Below are 23,912 nucleotides of genomic sequence, written 5' to 3'. Positions count from 1 at the left end.
GTTTCAAACACCACTTCTGCCACCACCTTCTGCCTCCACCAGCTTTGTTTTCCAGTTTGCGAAACATTGTGTTTTCCTGAAAAATATTTTGCATCCCAGTGGATGAGATGGAATTTTAATAGTGAAACGTGGTTTTGTATCAGACTGTCTTTACTGTAAAAGAAGTTATGCTGCCCTACAAACATAGTTGGGATCAAAAGGCTGCTGTCTTTTTTTTTTTTTTTTTTTTTTTGGTCCTTTTTTTTCTACTAGGCACTTTTTTGCTTTTCCCAGACTTTTTTTTTGTGTGTGTCTTTTTTTTTTAGACACTTTTTTTGCTCTTCCCAGTTTTCATAAAAAGTAGACTCCTCATCTATATGTGACTGGGGGAGGGAGGGATTTCATAATGGGCCTGTTGCAAGAAGAAGACGAAGGGGGAGAGAGAGGAAAAAAACCTTCTAAGCTTTAATTTTAATTCTCCTGCCTTTATTTATCTGATTTGTGGCCAGATGGTGGTGAAGCAAGGCAACCCCTTTGTGCAAATGAAGCCCACATGTGAAAGTCCTTCTGTAATGTAATCATTGAGACCGGAAGGGTTCATACTGTGTCTGAAAAGAGACAATGGAGCCGGGATATATCAACATCGCCGAAATCGAGTTCATTTGCGATGCAGGCCCTTTGACTATGGTTGTCATGAAAACTTCCTACTTTGATCAGCAGAGGGTGGAGAGAAAAAGAAGAAGAAGAAAAAAAAAAGAAGTCTTCTAAAGGGGCAGGGATGCGGCGCGGGTGTTTGCTGTGCACTTGGCTCCGGTTCACGCCCCTTTCCGGAAGACGCAACAGGGAGAGGAGCATCTTGCACCTTGACCTGTCTAGACGGGGCGCGAAGTTTGTGGGGGTTTTTTTTGTCCCCGTTTCCAAGGGCGAGGGTTGCTCTTTGACCCCCACCACCAGCGGTGGTGGCTCTCAGGGCGTAGGTAGCGGCCAGAGGTTTCCTGCCGAATTCTCGCCGCGGCCGGGAGGGAAGGGGATGGACAAAGACACGGACCAGCTGTTCGGAAATAAAGCTGAAATAGTAGAACCTGGGAGAAGCTAGGTTTTGTAAGCTATTATTTTCTGCACAAAACCCCTGGGAGGTATTAAACAGCTGCATCTGAGCTGGCGAGCAGCGGCTAAAAGACAGAGCAACAACTGAGAGCCCAGGACTTTGGCAAACTCCGCTTCAACCAGAGAAACAAGTGGCTGGAGCGCCAAGGGCTTTCATGGCCCGGACGTCCGCCGCCGCCGTCTCCCTTCGCAGCGGTGCCTTCGGGCTGCCGGGAGGTTTCCAAGTGGGAAGCTGGCTTTGGAGGAGGGCGAGGGGCGCGGGGGCGCGGCGGTGCGAGCTGAAGGACCCACGCAGGTTCTCCAGGGCCACCTTATCTGGAGCTGACGTTTTTAATTACGTGTGTAATGTAATGTGTCGACGGTTGTACATAGCGAGAGGGATGTTCTTTTTGCTCTTCCTGCCATCTAACTAGGCATTATCTGTATGAAGTGTGGGGTTTTGGTGACGTAATAAGCAAAAAAAAAAAAAAAAAAAAAATCCGTTTTTTCCTCCATGAGGTTTCTTTAGCAAAGTCAGAGAGCAACTTAACCGAGTTGTTGGGACAGAAAAGGAGATGGGATAGATTTACTCCTAGGCGAGGGGAGAAAAATCTATGCAGACTCTGAAAAAAAAAAAATCAGTGTTTAATCTGATGCTTACAAACCTTTGAAATTGGGGTAGGCCAACATAACAAATGAGTAACCTTTTATTTTCCAGCCACAGCTGTGCCACTCTTTCTCATCACTAAGAAAATAATGCAGATCGTGCCTTGTTTTAATATTCTTGCCATATTTTAAGATACTCTGTACTGGTTCCTCACAGAAACTGGCTGAGTATTTTGTGATAACACTGCGTTTTGTCAGATGCTTTATAACGTTATTTAGAAATGTATTTGGATCTATTTAGGGCTTCATAAATATGAATAAAGCATTTACAAAAGGCACATCACTTGCAGAAGTAACCCACGGATTAGACCAGATGCTTTATACGTTACAAATTTCCTAAACTTCAACAGTTCCAAACTACATTTTACTTGTGGATTTTTTTTCTAAGTGATTAAATATAAATTAGCATTTCCCAGGAAAAAAAAAATCTCTGCTGATTTATGAGCAGGAAATAAGGGAATTGTACGAGTGGCTAAAATCCAGATTGCTAACTGGAGTTTCAAATATTTATAGACAGATTAGGGGAGGAGGGGAGGCTTGTCATCTTTTTTTTTTTCCTTAGGCCTTGTGGTGTAGAGATGGGTTTTTCTCAGCTAATTCTGCTAAAAACACCAAGGTGCTCTGCCTGGCTTCGTGCCAGTGCCTTCTTCAAAGTTATATTTTATGTATTTTTCTTTAATGCTTTTGGGGCTTTTTTTTTTTCTTTTTAACTGTTGTGGAAAGTGAACAAAAACAAACAAAAAGACCCTGAAAAGCCAGGGGGTTGTGCTGGCCGTGGCCTTCTGAGCAGCTGAAAGAAGCAGGCGAGTGAGCCAGCGAGGAGCACAGGCACAGCTCTGCCTGTGTCACCGCCAGCTCACGGTTATTGCGTGTCCTGGCAGGTATTGCTTTGGTTTTTTCAGTCAAGCACAGCAAACGGCCTTTTCTTGAGTGTGTGTGTGTGTGTGTACGACTTCCAGCAGGCAGATTTTCTTTCACTGTGGTTTTTCTCTGCCCATGTTAAAGGGCTTCCCCTTGTTTATGGGTTGAAGGCTGTATTTTGGGGACATGAATTCCCTCTTAATATGCACCCTGACTTCCTACAAGGTGCCGAACACCAGGCTGGGTGGTGCACCCCCTTGGACCTGCACTCACCCACCCATCCCAGGGGGGTGGAGATGCATTTTGGGGCACCGAGGTGAATTGCCAGCAGCTCCCTAGATGCTGGGGTGAGGGGAGCTCAGCAGCTCTCTGCTGTCGGCTGCTCTATCTGCACTGAAATCAGAGCTGCATCTGCAAGGCCAGGGAGCTGTATTTATGGCACATCGTCACCACTAATATCAGACTACAAAATGGGCTCATTTTATTTAAATTTCGAGTGCCTCCTCCATGAGTCCATGTTCAAAGGGGCGGGGGGGTGGGGGTGTCTCTAACCAAGTGAAATGCCTTTTGGAGGGGTTTTCCTCCCCCCCCCCCCCCCCCCCCCAGTTCATGAATGTGGTTTTGAAACAACAGTGAGGCTGGGCATGAAGTTTAAGTAATATTTGGTAGCATGAATTCTCAGGCAGTCCCCATTCATCCCCACGCTGTGCAGGGCAGGGAGAGCAGAGCAGAGCGAGCCGAGAGCTCCTCGCAGCCGCCCTGCTTGTTTCTAGCTGGCAAAAAAAAAAAAAAAAAAAAAAAAAAAAAAAAAAAAAAAAGCAGCACAGTACGAGTATCCTCCTTTTTTTTCATCCTTACAGTGGGAAAGTATCGTAGAGGAGTATGAAGATGAAATATTCTCACTTATCGCCCAAGAGGCAGACTATCTAGCTGACAAGCTGTGCAGTGAAAAATCAGGTACTGTGTCTGATGTAACATGTGCTCTCTCTACAGCCGTGTGGGGTTGGGTGTTTTTTTCAAACCCAGCGTACTGCTTTGCAGGAGAAGCGGGCTGTTGTTGAATAAGCAATGACACTACATGGCTTTAAAAAAAACCCAACCAAACATCCCCTTTCTTAAAGGCTTTTAATTCTTTTAATTCTTTTGTGCATATTAATGCAGCATGGTTTGAGCATCCCAGCTAACGCGGTGTGTTTTCCTCCTGGTGTTAACATGACTTTTTGCTCCTTGTGTGTCTGCGCTGTCATTTCCAGGTCAGAAATGAAACTAACCCTCTTGCAACAAAATACAGGCATTTGTTTCTCCTGTTTAATTGCTAATTGCAGCCACTAAGCTGAACTGGGAGCCATGAGAGGGCAGGTTTAGAAATGTGCTGTTCATTTTTCGGTGAACTCTTAGTTGCCATCAGACAGGAGTTGTCCTTAGAAGGGCTGGCTAGCCCACCACCATCACCTCCTGGTGACAATGTATTTTATATTTGTTTAATGTTTTCTTTCTCTGTAAAATATATAATTCCAAATAAGTACGGCCTCTTTTCAATCCTGACAAAGTAAGAAAATGCTTCCAAAATTAATTATAGCTTATTTAAAATCTTCCTCATTTCCTCTATTTCCTTCCCTAATTTTCAGTGTTTTAGGGTATTTTTTCAACTTTTATTTTCATTTCTGAATGTAAAAGGCACATAATTTGAGGCACTAAGTATTATAAGCTTATAAATGAAGTTGGGTTATCCCTCCTCAGCGTGCTGCCTTCAGTGCTAGAATTATGCATAAAAATATCGATCTCCGAATAAACACTTGTAAATATTGGTTTATGGGTTTGAGATTTAAAGGTTTTAAACATTATTTGGGATGTAAGAAACAGGGCCCATGAAGGTTGCAAAAGAAGTTCATAGAAATAAGTTTGTCTACTTTAAAACAACAGGGTATTTGTAATACTTATTGAAAACACATAGTCTGGAGAACTCCATCTGTAAAGACACAAAGTTCTCTCTATAACCTTCTTGGACAAATCAACTTCAAAAAATAAACTTTCCAGAACAAATTTGATTTATTACAAGTATTTCTTATTTGCCATCATGGAGCTACTCTCGGTCGTGCCAGAACAGACACAGCGAGTAGCAAATTATTTTGAAAACAACATACTTCCTCCAAAATGGACGGCAGGATCTCTGGTAGTGGGTTTTGCACAGAAAAACTTTCTGGGCATTTCAGAAACAAAACCCAGAAGAGTCAATGGGATAGTGTAGAAAAATCATCACTTTCCGGAGTGATTATCTCAGAGAAGAGGAGACTGGGATAAATTCCCTTTCCTTCTTGCCTTCCTTCATAGCAGCTTCTAAACCTTTTGGAGAACAAATTGCAGTTTTGTGCATCTTCAGTAACACTGTAAAAATATTTTCCAAAAGCACAGGCAAAATATTGATATGAAAGTATCAAAGCTTACGCTGTTAAAAATATCTTTTTTTTTTTTTTTAATGGATATACTCAAAAGCTTTCTCCCCTCTCCTTGAAATACATTTTGGGTTTAAAACCCACAGTGTGTTCTCACCCAGCCTTCTTACATCAAGAAGATAATTTCCTTCCTCCTAGTAGATGAGATTGCTGTAACTTCACGTTAACCTCCTTCACACAAATACCCCCCTGCATATGTGCAGGGCTGCTCTTCCTGACTATAAACAGTAGTCCGCAGAGGGGAAAGTAGTTTAGTTTTCTTCCTGGCAATTAGCACAGATAAACAAGCTGCCATTTAATAAACAGAAGTGCAAGTCCTCATCGTTGCAAATATAGGATGCTTGCAAAAGCAGCAGGAACACTACAGAGTGATGCTGAGCTACGCTGGTATAAAATAAGGGCAAGAAATTAATCTGCCATTCCCCGTATCACCCCATTGCCCATTTTAAAAATATCAATACATTAAAGAGTAAAGACTAAAAAAAGACACAGGGACTTTTTTTTTTAAATCTAGTTTGCCCTACGTATAAAATGGGATGAAAATAAATGTATTAAATTGCATTAAAAAGAATGAAAACATGTTTTCATAAACTCTGCAGCAGGCAGGAGGTGGCAGAGGAGCACAGTTATACCTGACAGAGCAGGGAAGTGCCTGCTTGGGTTTTTCCAGGAAAATAAATTCAGGCACCAGTGGCACTGGAAACGGCGAGTCTTCGAAATTGTGTCAGGCTTCACGCCAGCCACGCAGCACCAACATATAACTTACCAAAGCCTCCAACTCACAGAACACAATGAGATTTATATTATTAGGTCTTATCTATCTTACAATGGCAATTTTCATTAATACCTTATATTAAAGGAATATTACGCTCTTATCATCCTACTGTAAATTATTGGCTCTTTTTATTCAGAGCTCCGTGTGTTCATTCAGAATGGCATTTTTAACTTCTTTTTTTTTTTGGGGGGGGGGTGGTGGTGCAAATTATCATACTAAGTGACAGAAATAGTATAGAAAACCTCTCCACAGGCCAGTTGTTGATTTTGATGCTGTGGATTTCACCATATAGCAGGAGACAAAAAAAAGCAACAAACCAAGTCAGTGATGTATTCATTTCATTATTATGCTTTTAATTTTCTTTTAAAAGGCTGTGTATGTGAACATGGCTTATTTCTCGTGGGCCATTGCAGACTTAATATTGGTGTAATCAAGCCCTTTTTATACTGTGCTGTGGTAAAATAATAAGGGTTGCAGTTTTCTGTCAGCCTCCAAACATGACACTAATGGAAGTCCCATATTATGGTAAGAAAACCCGTTCTCCGCAAGTCCCATTTGGTACTTTTCTTTAATTCTAATATCATAGCAGGCTTTTTTTTTTTTTTATGGCTACTGGAGGTAGATGTTTCTTGTTTGATTAAAAAGTGGGAAACTTCAATAAAGTCTTTTAGCATGATCAAACCGTTTGATATTTACAAGCATAGATCCATTCGCTGTCATGTATTCTTTGATCACACAAAAAGTCTCAGTGCTAGACAGGCAGGCAAAACCTGCTGAGATGCACCTTCAGATCCTCTACTATTTTTACAAGCTTAAAAAAAATCTAAAAGTTAATTTTCAAGGAGATTACCTTTTTTTTTTATCCCCCCCACCCCCAAACGGAAGGCACGGTGGCCAGTCGGCCCAATGGAATAACACAGATTTTTTTTTATTGCCCTTTAATTTTCTTTCCTGATTGCAATCATTTTCTGTGTGCTCTTTCTGGGGTTATATATATTTTTAGTTGTGATGGTTGGGGCTCAGTGCCATGCCAGCAGCATTTCATTCAGGGTTAAATGGAGTTATGTGAAGGCCAGTAAGGAGCCAGAAACCAGTTAAAGCTTGTGCTAATGTACAGACCAGAGCCAGCTGATTTATAAGTGGAAAATAATTTAACACCATGTATTTTATGAGTGCTGAAAGCTACTGTTTAAGTAACACCAGGACTTCTCCTACATAATTTTCTTTTTATGTGCTCACAGCCATAAAAATGTTCTGTTTGGTTAAAATCTTATAGTCCCCATTTTATCTTAAAAGTGACTTACCCCATGTGTTTCTTTATTTAGCTGTTTGGAAAGTTTGACTATAATTTAGGCACCCGATGTTGAGTTATACAAAAGTGAAACAAAGCACTCTTATTCAACTGCAAAGAAATCCAGAAGTCTTTTTCTGCACAATTATCGCTCAAACTATTGTGTTTTTGCAAACTGATACTTTCTAGGAGGCTCATTCCCAGTGAGAACTATTCTCCTGGAGAGTTTAACAAAGCTAGCAGCTACATCAATTAAAAGCAACTAAAATATGTGTTATGGGTATGTGAAGAATATTAAGCTGCCATTAAGTCATTTACCGCTCACCTTAACACTCTCTGCAAGATTGGGGTTTAAAAAGGCAATATATGGGGTGAGAAGCTGTAGTTTAATACTGCTGCAGCAGTCTGGAATTACATATTTTCTCACATTTTTCTCCCTGTGCAACTAGGAAAAAGAACAGGAGAGAGAGAGAGAGATTAGCCTTTACATCCCTGCCTTGCAATAGGATCTGTGAGCACACATTTCCCCAAATGCTACAGGGGACTTCAGGATCCATATCAGTGGGGTCTATTAAAGAACTGGGCTGGGACACTCCTTGTTTTGAAACATGACATTTGATCTGAAAATTTGATTTAAGCTGCAGCAATGAGGTTATACTGGGAGGACCAGGGTAATGAATTTAAAGACTAACGTGGGCACCTCTGGAGAGAAAAACGGGATATTTTCAGTATTTATTAGTGTCTTATTGTCCAGTATGCTGGGCTCTGTTCTCCAAGGCCAATCCACGGCCAAACCCATCCACAGGACCCCCAGCAAGTGCCCAGAGCCAGATGTGAAACCCACCTGGGCAGCGACAGGTTCACCACAAGAGCTTCCTAGGTGGTTTTCCAGCAACTATTTTTAAATAGCTTTTTTAAAACTCCATAAACTGTGTTTATGTGGTGTGACAATCATTAGAGAACCCAGCGTGGTGGGATAATTTTTCAATTCAAATGAGCCAGAGTTCTCAGGGCTTTGCAAAAATGCCCTCTCGCATGGGGATGCATGAGTTGTGTCCGTGCCCTGTAAGGGAAGAGTCAGACACTGAATTATTTAACACATTTGAGGACAGGAATTGAAAATAAATAGATTGCTTTACTTTTTTTAAAAAAAATCCTTCTCTATCTGTTTCAGTAGAATATATCTAAAAGAGTCTGACGCTGTCAGTGTGTCATGGTTATTCCTCATGCTGTCCCTCATTTCTGATTTATTGCCCAAAGTTGTTTAGGATACTTCAATTTTCACCTTCACACATTCAGTAGTGGAAGTGCTTCGAGAAGAAAACCTGTGTTTTTCTAGTTTGAAAAATATGTATTTTTGGTTAGAGAAACAGGTAATTTCAGCAAAGCGTTACTCTTCGGGACATCAGTAAATCACATGGAACTTTTCCTACCTTAGCTGCCTGAGCAGAGGCTGCTGCTCACAAAGGTTGCAGGAGGGACCAGCTCCTCATTGCACACTGAAGTAAGATGAGAACACCAGTTTTTTCCTTGCGTAATCGATTTTTACTACTGTAATATCTCCACTGGTTTCTACTTTTAATCGTTGAATGTGCCCACATTCCACAGAGGGTGTTTAATTATTATCAATAGTAGTAGTAGTATTTTAACTGCTTTTCTGTTTCTGATATTTTGATATGAAATGTGAAGAGATTTTGATGAGAATGTGGACTTTAATGAGCAACTTGTTTTTCAACCTTATTTCTATGTTCAGGTTTTTATTTACCCCAAGGTATTCATCTCACTTGTGCCAATTTTCACAAAATCAACATCTGATTGTCACAGAGCTGGGGTCTATAAAAACTGAGCCTTCTGCTCCAGCCGAAAAAGATAACTCAGAAAATTTCAAAAAACCTATTATTTTTTTCATGCATTTAAGAGATGACTTTTTCATCTCTATTTCCAGACTAGAAAGAGTTTGGAGTTTATAGCTACGAGCTGCAAAGTTTCTATCCCTGTTATTGAGATGATGATGGCAAACTTTTGAAATAATTTGTCCTTTCAAAGGTGAAATAACTTAGTAAAGTGTGTGCAGTCCTTAAAACAAGCCATTCCTTTAAAATTTCCATATCAAAGTCCCACCGATCCTGATATAAACGTTCACTCAACATGAACACCACCAGTGTAATAACTTTTTTTAATTAAAGTTTTCTTGCTGAAGAAATGGCAAAAACCATCAAAATGCTCCTGATGGAGGTTATGCCTTTCATCGTTGGGGTGTTTTTTATGTCCAAAATATTTATTAATCAGTGTAAAACATTTGGTCATAAATCTCACCCAGAGATGGGACTCGGTTCAGGTTGTTGCGGTGTCTCCAGAAGATAAAGAGGGAGAATATCTGCTTCAGGCTCCAACACTCTATAAAAGCATTGTTTAAAAAGATGTTAACTACTTAGCCATGGTTTTAAGGTAGCAGGGCTAGTTCATTCAAAGCAGTAGAATATTTATTGTAAAAGTAAGCTCTATAACAAAAAAAAAAAAGTTCTGAAAATACATAGGTCACCTTTCCTACAGATTGAGTAAACACTGAAGAATAAAAAATGATGAATTGTATCACAAAAAACCAAACCCCTCTCTGATTAAAAATATGTTAATAATGTCACATAATTTTAAGGTTTATTTATAGATTTTTACAGTATTTCTAAAGTTAAATATTTCAACAATAACACAATCTATCCCTCTGTGTATAAATTGCTGGGGCTTCACAGAAGCCATTAGAGCAATGCTGATTTATAGCAGTTTAACATCTTGTCTACTAAATCTGCTATACAAAGATTTGTTGTCTGATCTAATGTTTTTAAAAAGATTGAAGTTTTGCTCCAGGTGGAACATTTTCTGCCTTGTCCTACTGACAGACCACTTTTGCAGAATGCTTCATCAAAGTTATAATTTGAGTGTTGTGGAGCAGCTACACTCTGTAAAATGGAAATAATGCCGTCAGTATTTAAGGAAGACTTTCTTCACACTTAATCCAATTCAACACCTTCTTTGATGTGTATGTAAACAGCGATTTTTAAAGAAACTTTCAAATATTTGAACACCCTTTCTATTTCATCCTGCTTCCGAACAGCCGGTTTAGGTTGAGGTGGGTTCTTTAGTGCGGATACTGAGCTCACCTCACACGCAAAACCTACAATCAGCTGGCTCTGTTTAAAGTCTGAGAGCAAGAAAATGTTTCTTATTGTGCATAAAACTAAGATATATACATATCAAGCTGTTTATTTCCATTCCCCTCCTGTTTCCATTCAGTTAAATCTGTTGATTTTTGAGTGGGTAGAAAAGACAGATTTGGCTCAGAGTACATTTAAAAAAACATATATTACCATGTCACATAAAAGGAAGACAGCTACTGGGATTCTGTGCAGCTATTTCAAAGTCTAGGTAGTTCTCACCTTTTTTAATCATATATTTTTTCCCCAAGAATTTAAAAATATTTTACCTCTCTCTAGTATCCTCTTTTTATCATTCAACATGAACAACCCATAAAAGCAACTGATAAAATTGATTATCCAGGACAACAGCATAGTGCAAGTAGCCAACCATTATAAAAAGATCAAAATAAATAAAGTAAGGCTGTGACAGGGAGTAACTTTTGGGGCTTTTCCTTTGTATTTTGTAATAGAGGAAACTTTTGTGCTTTCTGTAACAGAGACTTGTAAATTATTTCTGGCAGATATGTTAGAATGTCTCTTTAAAATTTAAGTGCTGTCTTGTGCTTTGATGTGCCCTCCAAATTGATCACAATCGTGCTATAAAAGAGTTCCTGAGTAACCTGGCTGGGTTTTTTCACTGAGCATCAAGTCGTCCTGTGCTGAGCTTGGTGTGGGTGTTCAACCACTGTGGTTGGTGTGGTTTGTGCTGAGAAAACACTACGAGATGGTAGCAGTGAGGTATCCGTCCCTCAGAAGGAAAGCCTTTCTTTAAACTGTGATTTGCACATTTACACTTTGGCAATCTGTCTTTGAATTTCACACTGCAGAACTGCCAGAGAATTTTGGTGTCTGTTGCTTTTTGCATCAGTGTTAAGATATGGGCCAAATGCACCCCAGTATCACTCCTTATCAGTCTTATCCTGATGTAACCTGGTGCATGCTGTAGTGGACCACATCTAATACACACTCTCCCCAGCCCTTGGGTATTTATTTTTTGGGATAAATACTCAGATTGTTTCACTATCGCTTTATTGAAGCAGATACTGACTGAGATGCAAACTTAAAATTTGTGAGGATCTTTGTGAAGCCAAACTCATCTTGGGTTCAATAAGAAGTGCTCAATTAAAAAAAAAAAAAGGATTCATGCTTTTTATCATCTGTGAGTTAGCAGATTAGGTAAAATGATATGATATATATGATGTGACATGACATCACATGCTTGGAGTCCCATCTATCCAGATATTTATGTAGCTGTCCTCAGCTGGTCCCCTTGGTTCCCTCCAAGAAATGAGCATCTCAAAACCTATACGGGAAAGCAAGGAAATGTGTCCTGACTTCAGACCCTGTCTTTTCTCCCTTGTTTATCTCACCCTACCCTGATGAAGTCAGAGATGTATCCAAAGGCATGATCTTGCCTTTTATCAGTGCAGCAGAAGTGTAAAGGTCATTTCTAAGGACCAGATCTTTGCCCAGAGCAAGTACCTTTAGTCTGTTGACTTGGGATAGAGCTGTCACATTTGATCTGGGGAGACTGGGGTTCTCCAGTTCATGAGGACTGTTAATATATATTTTTAAAAACAGTTAATTTCATTTTCATGCCAAATATACCAGAGAAAGAGCACGCCCCTGCTGACAGATTTTATTTCAAATGTGGCTTGTACTGAATGAGTGGAGGTCACTAAGTTCATTTTACCAAGGAACAAAAATGGATGAAGCAAGATCCTAAATGGTCAAGATCAATGCTTTATTTATTAAGATAAGCCCTAAAACAAGGTTATCCACTAACTAGTCATATTTTTTATTCATATTTGTCTTTGTGACCTAACATTTGCTCATACTGTGATAGCTTCATCAAAACATAGTTTCTAGAAAATGCATCTTGCTTATCACTGTTTCACTGACATAAAGAACAAGCATGTTAGAATTTTATGAGCAAAATATTAACTTGTACGGTGTCCCTAATACATATGAAGTTTACCAGAAATGAGGAGAGCCAGATTCATATTAAATTAAATACTATTAGTGGGTCTTACAGCGGGAGCAGTGAGGAATACCTTGTAATTATGGTGTACACATCCGAGTGCAGCATACTTTGTTCTGGAGGCTTAAGTAGGTAATTAGCATTTTGGTTATGGAGCTGTGAGTGATCTTAAATTGTGTTGGTCTCTGAAAACTGTCCTTAATTTTAGTGCTGGGTTGGATGCAGTTACTTCTAGAACAAGTCTCTTGGAATTCCCCACTGGGCAGGAGCACCTCTGCCACTGGCGGATGGAGGTGGCAATGGGAGACCAGCCAGGGGTGGGAAAGGGAGCGAGGAGAGAAAAGCTCTTGGGATGCTACTGGGAGCACAGAGTGGATGTAAAACTAGCACTTACACCTTCTATTGTCTGAGCATGGCATTTCTGAGACTGGGTGAGAACAAGGAAAGCCTTTAGTGAGGGAAGAGTGTGAAAGGCTATGAAATAACTGCAAAGTGGAGTTGCTACAGTTGGCGAGTTCCCCACAGCCGTGGCTGTGCCGGAGCAGCGCTGCAGCGGCGTCGATCGCTGCACGAGCGTTGATTAACAGCAGAACTGTGCTTAATGCAACACAGGTTAATACAGAGGCTTTCTGTAGGAGCGCCTCGACAAGGCTGCGTGCGAAAGAGTGGGAGAAAAGGAGAGACCAATTCACAAAGCTCATTTAAACTGAGCGAGAAGCTTTGGAAAACAAGAATGTCTTCGTGCCTTTAACCATATTTACAGACCTGGCTGGTTTAATGGCATTCAGCAATAAATTCCATCGCCTTCGGGAGCAATTGATAAAGGTTCTGGTAACCGCCTGCTCCAATCTACTTTGGGGAATGTTAATAAACCAGTACCCAAGGACTCCTAGGTGTATGCCGTGGAATAGAGGGAGCTAAATGTCAGCTAATTAAGCAGAGCTGAGACCATGAAAGATCTTGTGAGTTAAAAGTTAAATATTAATATCGGTTTCAAACTTTATGAAAAGCTGGCTTAGTGGCAGGGAAGCAGAAGGGATATATATCCAGCATGTTCATGACATTTTCTATTTCTAGTTAACCTCGCAGCCACATTGAAAACTAGCTGAAGTTTTCTTAAAGCAAATTCTGGAAGAGCAGCCAATAAGGAATTACAACAACCCTTGAGGTGACACAGACATTAATGAAGGAAGAAAGAAAAAGATTTCAGTATGGCAGTGTTTCTTAAATGGTAGAAAAAAAAAAGAAAAAATTCTTCCTTGTCATATTAAATGTGACATGAGCAAAAGGTGAGAGTTCAGAAAGCCTTGGTGCTTGGCAGGGCTGTATTTATCTGGCTGCATGTGTTGATCAATTCTGCAAATTCCTGAGGCTGGGGCCGAGCTCCAGCCAGCACCAGCCTTATGAAAGCACAGGAGCAGTGCCTGGCTGCCACAGCTATCAGGGCCAAACACACCAAATACAAAGTCAGCACCAGCCATTTGCTGTTGATGGGGACTGAGGGCTGGGATGTAATTTTCAGCATGACACTGGTGCTCGTAAAGAGTGAGAGAGTGAAGGCTGGGCACCGTGAAAGTGTGTCACACAGCTTACCTTGCCCAGGTTACCCTGAGCTGATCTGTTTTGTGTTTGAGTTTCATTATGGCTGTTGTTCATTAGGGGTGGCTTTCAGCCCTGGTCAGGATCAGGATCCCCTGTGCTCGGCCTTGCATGAGCAGCAGAGTTAATTCACCCAGTGCTCATACGCCTGTCATCACACACCAGCTGATGCAGGATCACTGCTCCTTCATTAACACAGGTTGAGAATGGGCAGACATTAAACACCTCTGCCTTGCCATGGCCAAATCTTCACCACACGGCCATCTCTTCTGGCCTCCACAGAGATAGTAAATTAGTAAAAATTGTTCTTTGGGGACACAAAAGATTGATTAAAAGCCTGTTTACTGATACCAAAGGAGATGGAGACTTGTCTCAACTTCTTTCCCCATGTAACCTATGTCGTGATGACTAAATATTCACTTTTTCACTGCGTTTAGCTGAGTTAGAGGTTTTCTGAGCTGTGCTCATCTATGTTGGCCAGAAACAGGACAGTGTGGTTGTGTCCCCAGCCCACTGCTCTGCCCATTTCAGCACACAATGTGAACTGCAAAATACAGTCCATTTCATCCAGCTAGACACTCCTGACTCTTTCAGAAGAAGAAGAAAAATCAGTGTCATTCCTAATCTGTGAAATTCATGATTGATGGTTGCAAAGAGAGCACCCCAGCACCTTCCATGAGCCTCTGGGTGCCGTGTGCTTATATGGGTGAAGAAGTGGAGGAGCCAGGAATGTGCTTCCTTGTGTGGCTTTGGTTATCAATATATTTCATATATGTCCTTCCTTCCTAATTTCCCGATTGCCAGTGAATTTCAGAATATAAAACTGAACTGTCTAGGTTGGCTTGATTTTATGGTTTCAGATACCTTCCTTCCTTCCAGTACCGTGTGCCTAATCCCAGTGCAGGCAGCGGTGCCAGCCCTCAGCCCCCAGGCTGTGATGCTGCCTTTCCTAAAAAAGCTTCCCATGCATAATTAAACCCCAACACTCACCTGGTACTTAAGCACTCTCCTACCTGGAATGGGCTTTGACTCTGTGTTTCCCAGAACCTTCCTAGCCATGTCTTACCCACCTGGAAGCAGAGGGATTTGTGGTGGCCTGGTGATAGCGCAGCCTGGAAGGATGCCTGAATCCCAGGGATTGTGGGAATATGTGAGGTTGGTTTTCTCAGGGTACTTTCTTTGACTTTCAAAGACTTAACCTTACATGACCATGTAAGATCATAAAAGGAATTTCAAGATGCTTGGTGTTTTCTGAGGCTGAGTCATGTTTCATATGGCCTTTGACTGTACTCTTCCTCAGGGTAGCCTGAACACTCCAGAGCACTTTACCAGGGGGAGTAGCTGTCTTTCAAGCTTGAAACTAGGGTGAGAAATCAGCTGGCAGTGCTGAGCACAACCAGGACACTTCAAGGTAGCACATGGAAGGATGACAGCCGAGGTCAATCTGGGCTAAGCCACACTTGTGTTGGGGACACCTGAGGGCAGTGAGAACACTTGGAAAGACATGAACTATGGCCAGCTGTGGTTGTGAGGCTTTCTGGTGTGATAGCATAGCACAGTGCGCAGGGAATTTCCATCTTCCAAAATGAGGGACCCTCACATTTTCACCATGTTTGTGCTTCTCCTGTGCAGTCAATCCTTAGGTTCTCAGGAAACCCTCCTATCTGCTGTGTCCCAGATTCAAAAGAGGGATGGATGCCAATCTATCTGCCTGCAGCCCTTTCCCACGCAGAACCTCTAAGGAATAGGAAAGTGGTATCTTCTCCCCATGATAAGAGGAGTCTTTTTAGGCTAAGACTGCTTCTCCTCAGTGGGGATTTTGTCACCCTAGTTCATTCTGGCCAGAACTGCTGCACTGTGGAGGGTTTTAAAAATACTAGAGGAGAGCCTTGGACTACGGACATATGGATTAAGAGAGAACTTCTCTCCTCAGTGGGAGGCAGAGTCTGAAACACCAGATGGGCATGAGCAGTGTAGGCACGAGCAGTCACTCACCTCTGATTGACTTTGCAAAGTCTCCATGGTGAGAGATGTTCCTCCATCCTCCTGTCCAATCTGCTTATTTGATTCCACCTGTTTTCCTTCTCTGAGTAGTAAGGACAGAGCTCATGGTTTTTATTACATATTGCTACAAAACTTAATGTCATGGGCTGTCTAATTTCAGGGGGCTCCTGAAATAATGCAGTGATGGAAATAACAAAGATTATCAGAACTTCTGGCTGTTTCTCTTTGGGAAGGGTCTTCCATCTCTCCTGAAAAACCTGTAAACAACTCTGGATACCTCTAGGAAAGCCCTGCTCTCATGAAACTGAATGAACAGCTCCTCGATTCATTTGAAGATGATGATAAAAAGACAAAACACAAATAGCTGAGGTCAGCCATCTGATCTTTCACCTTTCTGTGCAGATGAAAACACAGATTCTTAACCTTTGAGCCCTTCAAATGATTTCCTGATGCACTTCAGCAATGGCAACAAGACTTAAGCTGCCACAGTTCAAGGGAAGTCTGCTTGAAAGCCTCTTTTATACTTCACAGCTTTGGGGTTTAGTTCTATGTGACAACAGTTTTTAATCAAATATTAGTTTACCTTGACTGGAAGCTGATTTGTCATGGTGCGTTCAGGAAGGCAGATAGGTTCCACTTCCTTATCAGGGGTCTCAGCAGAAAGTTGGTGTCTGCATGGACAAGGCTGCACCTGCCCCATGGAGATCAAGGCCTTCTCTTCACTGTGCAAGAAATTAGGAAGGGTGGCTTCTAAGCACATGAAACACACAGGGAGAATTATCACAGACTCTGAGAATGGATTGGAATGGACCTTAAAGATCATCCAGTTCCAACCCCGCCATGGGCAGGCTCACCTTCCACTAGACCAGGTTGTTCAGAGCCCCATCCAAGCTGGATTGTTGTCCAGACACTTCCAGTTGCCACAAGCTGTAAGGAAGGAGAGATTGTATGATCTCGTGGCTGACCTGTCCTTCTGGTCATTTATTTATTGGGTGACTCAAGGAAGAAAAGTATGTAGCTGAAGTTTTGTGGTACCTTGGATATAGCCAGAGCTTTGCATGCAGCAATATGGGCTGGAGCCACCAGGGGTGTCTGAGATGCTCTTCAAATCCACAGGATGAGTTGCCATTTACAGCAAGGCTTTCAGGCTTCTTAGACTCTGTATAAGCCACAGGTTTGTATGGAAGGTCCTGTTTGGATAATGCTTATGGGAACATCTCCAGAAGGTACACAGAACACCTTTCAGGTGGTGTGTACTCTCTTCCAGTTCCACAGACACTGGGAGGAGTTGAGGCATGTGTTGAGACATAGCACTCGTACTAAAAGTTTTAAGTGCTTCATTCTCTTCTTGATGAGACTTATTTAATACCAGAAAAATTTCAGAGATTTGACTGAACTTACTCTTGATGCTCCCAAAGGAGAAATGAACCCAACATCTTGACATGATTACAAGGAAGAGTTTTCCTGGTTGACTAATTGTCCAAACAATATTTCTGGCTACAACTGTTTCTTCCACAAGAGTGTTACTCTTTGCCATGCTTTAAATTTTGCTTCCGTAAATCTGGATAGCAGAAATTAATCAACCTCAGTGGGACACAGGGACTTCATTTAAAACACACCTCAAGAAATCTAAGCTTTTCCATTTCAAAAGACTTTTTCATTGTTCTCTACTACCTGAAGGCACTTCTAAGAGGTGCTTCAGACAGAATATAGGAGTTATCTTAGACTTTTTAAGGATGTATCATTCTTGGAAAAGCTGGGCTGTATAGGAACACATAAAGAGCTGAGCTCTCCATATAAAAATTCATTAACAATTCAAGGCAACTCATCTAATGTTTTGAGTTTTTCTTGTACAAGTTAAGAACACATCAGATTTTTTTCACTGCGTGGACATTGTCCATATCAACAAGAACATCTTTCTATTTGTCTGCAAGCTCCCAGACCTAGGAACAGTATTTTCATCATCAGGTACCAATTCTAGCAGCTCTTGTTCAGGATCACATCCTGGATTATGAATGAATTATACCTAGAATACACAGGTTAAGTTTTTTCTCTTAGTGTATTTTCCATCTTCTTCCTCCTACAGAGTGGAAAGATCTGAAAAAAACTTAGTTTTGTGAAGGAAAACACAAAGGTCTGCTCCAGGATAGCATGGCTCCAAGCTTTCTGATGGACACAATCCTCCAGAAATCAGTAAGAGTGGGATTTTTTAACTTAAGTTCTGCTTTTTATGCTTCCGAGGCCTTGAATCACAACACCCATCTCAACATCCAGGTCTTCTCCTTCTGTAGCAAATCCAAGACCACTCAGATCAGAAGAAGCTTGTCCACAGAGACGTTTGTAGCTTCAGAAGACATGGACCTATTCACAAAGAAAAGCTGTGAATTGAATGGTGTCAGGCGTGCCTGACAATGGAAGCACCCACCTTTTAACATTACACAGCCCATTCAGTACTCCAAGGTTCATGGGTGTCCAAAGGGCTCGAGTTTGGTCCCTACCTTCTCTGCAAATGAAGACTCTGTGCCACTGTCCCTTCTGAGTCAGTCATGCTCTTCTGAGTGCATGTGTCTTCTCCAGGGCAGGCTCCAAAATCCCAGGGAGGAGAAAAGAGGGAAAGCCTAGGGAGGAGCAAGGCTGTGGAAAAGAAGAGAAATGCTGGAGCAGAGTCAGGAAAAATGAATAAAATCTAAGGAGTGAGGAAACAGGAGAATAAAGACAAGAGAGAGAAAAGATCTAGTGTGGATCAGGAGATAGACCAGGATTGTACAAGGCACAAGGGGTACCAGGAACTGGAAGGAGGAAAACCAAAACCAGTTGAGTCCAGGAGCAGAGAGGAGATTTACATGTACCAGGCATAATTAAGTACTATTGTTGATGGTTTTTTTCAAGAATGACCTTTTAGAGGAATTTTTAATAAAAACAACTGAACAAACGAGCAAAGTTGTACAAAACTAAGAAAGTGTTGAGCGTCCATCCTCCAAACAACCATAAGAGTAGTGCAAGTGGTACTGTAGCCACTGCTGTGGGATGCAGGAAATACTGGGCTGCACTTCTTTTCCCCTCAAAGGTGAGAAAAGTTATTTACAAAATCAAACAGAAACCAATATCCCTGAAGGAAATTAAATAAAAGCTAAGTTTAAACCAATTTACAGGGAGAGAAGAGGAAAAACTCTGTTTATTGTAAAAGGTAAGGCCAAAATGCAAGCTCAAGCAGGGACAGCAGAGGTCTGTTTTACATCAGCCTGTGATGGAGCTGGTGGTGAATGTGCAGACCCTGAGTGATGCCTTGGCAGTGTTGTGTGCTGTGTCAAGTTGCTGCAACATTCAGACCTCGCCCCAAAAGTGACATGCTCCAAAATGGAGAGACCTCTACAGAGACTCCAGCTAGCCCCAAAAAAGCCTGGCTGAAGAAATGGATGAACTTTTTGGGGAGCCTAACTTTGGCTACTTCCTTCTGTGGGAGGAAGCTGAGCACACAGGTGTGTGTAAAGCCTTCTTGCTTCCTATGCCCAGCCATCCTCACACTGTTTTATACATTGGAAGTACATTTAGGAGGCATCCCAAGTATGGTCCAGAAGAGGATGGCTTTTATGCTGACCCATTTTGCCAGCACACCTCCCAAGAGCCCCAGTTATCAAGGGACAGTTCCAGGCATCCCCAGCATGGCATCCTACATGATGAGAGGATCTTTAGTGCTAGGGATTAGAGCTCCCTCCTTTCTTAAGGCTTGTACCAATGTTTCTGAGGAGATAAGGAAGCCCTGAGTCCTGCCAGGAGTGGGACAGGAAGAGCAGGTGGGAGGTGGGAGATGGGAGGAGAGCCATCTCTGGAGGATGCCAGGAGCTTTGTGGAGACACAGGTGACAACTCTCTTCTCCCTTGGGGTCCATCTGGTTTTACACGTGCTGCCGACTCTCCACCTGCAGGGCTGGGGAGAGGAAGGCCTTTACCGTCCTCTTCACTCGAAGACCACCATACTAGAACTGATGGTGCTGCCTGAAGAACAGCAAATTTTCCTGTCGAATTTTCCAGATTTTCCCAGTACCATGGATTGCTTTACAGCCCCCACCTGGCCTGCTGGTCCCTGCTCTGGAGGGGTCTCTCCTCTCCTCCCAGTGACACCCAGCACAGCAGTTTCCCGGAGTCTTTGATGTGATGGCTGCAAGAAACCCGCTGTCAGTCACCCGCTGCGTGCGTGCACTGCAGCTCTAGAGGTCTCGTACTCATTCGTTCTTGCCACAGCTCCAAGTCTTCATTTTCTTGCCCCGGGAAATGCACTTAATTATTTATTTGTATTGCGCCCAGGCTTGTAATACTTGGGTGCACACTACAAAGCGGCGTGCAAAGAACTATTGCTGGCTGCCAGGGCCCATCAGGCCCCACTCACCCCAGGCCCCTGACAAGATAACTATCCCCATCGACTGCACATTAAGACACACATTAAGAAAAAAGAAAGGTGAGGTTCTCGGTGCTTGTAGCACTGTTGAATGTAATGGAGCTGACAAGCCTGGAAAAGTTAGAGCCTTCAGCAGAGATATCCCCTGGGGCCTGGCTGGGGCTGGGGCTGGAGAAAGAGGCTGGCTTTGTTGTGGGTTCTGCCATCCCCAGCAGCCTCACTGGCACCTGGCTAGGACATGTCTAGGCATCGAAGTGCCACCACCATCAGCTGGTGCTGGGGGTAGGAGGTGTTACTGGGCACTGGGGCAGCATAAAAGTTAGCTAAAACTGGTGCTTTTGGAATGTCATTTGATGCTATTTTCCTTTTAGGTGTAGGAATTCATCTCAGCAAGCCTGAAACTTCAGTGTCCCTGCTCTGGGCTCAGTGCTCTGGCTGGTGTCTGCCTTTATCAATATCTGCAAAAATGTCCCCTCCTCTGACCATGGGATACCTGAGAGTTTGTCAAATGACTTCTCTCATGGCATGCTCCTGGTGGGATCACCATGAAGTCAGGTCCTGTTTGGAGCAGGTCAGATCTGCACTCCAGCTGGCTGGGACTGGCAGGGCAGGACGGGATGCACCAGGGGTGGTCAGAGTCCAGGTAACACCTAAGAGGAGCCTGTATTCAAGCTGTGATTTGGAGTCAGACAAAAAGCATGGGTTCCTCCAGGTGTACAAGAAGTTTGGGCAGGTGTCCCTCACCCTGGAGCTGCTCTCTGTTGGCTCACCTTGGGAGATGGCTGGAATTGCATGGCTGTGGGAAAAGCCCTCTGCAATGGCAGAGAATCACACCCCCAAAAATTGAAATATTCCTGCAAAGACCTTGTGTCGAGGGAGGTTGGCATACGGGCTCTCTCTCCACACAGCATGACCAGGACTGGATTGCCATTGATCCAAGTGGTGGGAACACCCAGCTGACCCCTCACACATTCACCCCCCCAAAGGAGACCCCAGCCCTGCTCTGCCCATGCCACACTTGTCACTGGGCTCTCCCCAAGCAGCCTCCCATGCTCACACTCCTCACTCCTGCTCTTGCCAACCAGATTCCTACACCACAGGGATTGCAGGAGGAACCTCAGGGGATGTCTACTTTTTATCCTAATTTTGATAGTGACATTTTGCTCAATCTTAAAGCGCATGAGAAACTGCTCCTTCCTTCTAGCCCCCTGCAGCTACCTTGCATGCAGTAGGGCGTGTGTGTTTTCAGGTCTCTGCTCAAGCAGCAGTGCAGGAAATCACTGGTGCTGGACCACAGCAAGGTTTTGCTCCACCATGAAGTGGAGCTGGGTTTGGGCAGCAGGATTTATTAATCCTTTGCTGGGGATCTAAAAAGCAGTTGGATGGCGCTGGAATTATGGCATGGGTCTGGGAGTCCAGGAAGCTCTTTGCACTGCCTGGCTCTGACACTAACTTCTTACATAACCTCAGGCATGTCACTTTTCTGATTCCTACCTTGATCTCCCCATCTGGCAAGTGGAGATAATTCCATCCTGCCCCATATGGCTGTTGGGAAGATAAGTTCGTCATCATTTTCCGAGGTACTGCGATGCTATGGGAGATGGATAATGAGACAGACAGAAAGATAGCTAGATAAATCAATCTCTTCTCATTCAAGTGAAAGCAGGCACTGCAGGTGCAGCGTTTGAGATTAATCATCAGAAAAATTAGTTCCCTCAGTATCTTTTCAGGAGGAAGAAACAGCCAGAGGGCCCAGTCCTGAGGAGAGTTATGCACATGAGTAACCTTAACTTGAATTCAAAGGCAGTGCACAAGTAAAACTACTCATGTGAGTGAGTATGCGCTCCACTTCCATTTCTGAAAATGCCTAAATAAATGATGGGTCCCAACTGACACATGTCCCTAAGTCACTGGCATGCTTTTAAATATTTCCCTCAGACATTTATTTCTGCCCTTTATTAGCCAGGTTCTTTATTAGCAGCTGGCTTCCTGAGAAGCAGTGGGTTACAGCTTTCTCTGCAAATACAGTGGAACAAAAATGAGCACGAATATGTTGCTCATGGGCCCTACACGTTGTGATTTATAACTATATGCTATATAGTTATAGATGCTGTAACTGCTATTAATTCAAACTGACCTGTTACTCTTTCAATAGCATATATCCTTGCCCTATGTGAAACCCTGTCAAATACATTTATGTTCTTTATGTTCTTTTTTTTTTTGCTGTTTGTCATATCAGAAGAGGGGGACATTACAGGCAGCAAAGTGTTATCTGAACTTCTCCACCACTATGTGCTAGAAGAATCACTTTTTTTTTCTCCCGACCAGAACATGAAGCCCTTTAACAGACCAGACTGGAGTCAGAAACTGAATAGGGTTATATATTCAGTTGCCATAGCTGCCATATGGTGCCAACATTGAATGAAATAAAATAAGAGTCCAGGAGGACTGGGAATCAATATTGGGGCAGCCTGCACAACAACGCTCACTCCGGGAAAAAAAGCCCAGCCCCGGCAGAAGATGGCAAAAACCCCAACCCCAAATGGCCAAAAATCTGCTGCAGAGGCAGAGGCGAAGTGTCCCTGAAGGGGAAGCCAAAGCAGCCCCGTGTGAAGATGTGACTGCGCCCAGGAGGCGCGGGAGAGCCAGCCGAGGCCGTGCGGGCAGCGGAGAGGGGAAAGGAAACGCAGGGGAGCGTGGAGTGGCGAGGAGTCGGAACAATTGTCGGGACAAGGGGAACGCGCTCAGCCCGGCTCGGCCGCGCCTGTCCCGGGTGCACGATCGGCCCTCCGAGGTCCGCTGGCATCAAAGGCAGCTCGGAGGGAACCGGGGCCAAGGCTCGGCAGGGAGAGCCAGGAGCTAAACCCAAGTGGGTGTAGACAAACAGGACAGGACTGTAAGGCACCGAATGTGGGCTCAGGGGTGGGGGGGGGAGATACGGCAAAGCTCCTGGGTTACCGTGCGAGCTGTGAGAAGGGTGGCTCGGAATGTGGTGTTTTACAGATGTGAGAACAAAAGATTTTAGGTGGTAGTAGTAGATAATGAGGGGGAAGGGGGGGGGGGGGGAAGACAAAAAAGAGGATGGAAAAAAAAAAGAAAAGAAAGGAAAAATGACAGGAAAAAAGAGAGAGAAAGAAAGGAGAGGAAAAAGTCACCCATCCCCAACTCTGTCTAAAATTTCTTACAGTTCAGCATTCACAAGGAGTTACAAGATGCTCGCTAGGCTGAGCACATTTCAGAGCATCCTCATATCAATATTTCTTCCACTTTTAGTTAACAGAGCCCTCCCATTCTAATTAAAATAGCTTCATGAAGACTGAGAGTTGATTCCAGAAACTCAAGCTATCAACATTGGCAGGTTTATATATATAGAAAAAAAAAAATTAAGCTACCAGGAAACCAGCACCCAGGAGTGCCAATATTATCAGGAAAATTAGAAGGGCTTTGAAATCGCTCCCAAGTGTCTTGAGGAACTTTGAGCTGCATCTGCTGCCTGCAGAAAGCAGGTCTAAGGGAGAAAAAGGCTGCAGAGATTTACCCCTGTACAGGATCTGGCCCTGGTTTCAGCTATATTCAGGTGAAATGTATGAAATGTGCCAAAACATTGGCCATGGATCAGTTGTGACCTTGC

At 43.0% G+C, this 23,912-nt stretch overlaps 1 protein-coding gene across 1 annotated transcript; it reads left to right on the top strand.

Moving 5' to 3' along the window:
• Positions 1-672: 672 nt before the first annotated feature.
• Positions 673-3,856, top strand: CNPY1 (canopy FGF signaling regulator 1). Its single transcript, XM_032114428.1, is given in 8 exon segments — positions 673-825; positions 827-880; positions 883-952; positions 1,595-1,671; positions 1,673-1,743; positions 2,763-2,817; positions 3,453-3,594; positions 3,846-3,856. Coding segments are annotated over 8 exon segments (633 nt in total).
• The last annotated feature ends 20,056 nt before the right edge of the window (positions 3,857-23,912 follow it).

Source organism: Corvus moneduloides, chromosome 1 (genome assembly GCF_009650955.1).
Source record: "Corvus moneduloides isolate bCorMon1 chromosome 1, bCorMon1.pri, whole genome shotgun sequence".
Classification (NCBI taxonomy): domain Eukaryota; kingdom Metazoa; phylum Chordata; class Aves; order Passeriformes; family Corvidae; genus Corvus; species Corvus moneduloides.
This window is presented reverse-complemented; position numbering and strand designations above follow the sequence as displayed.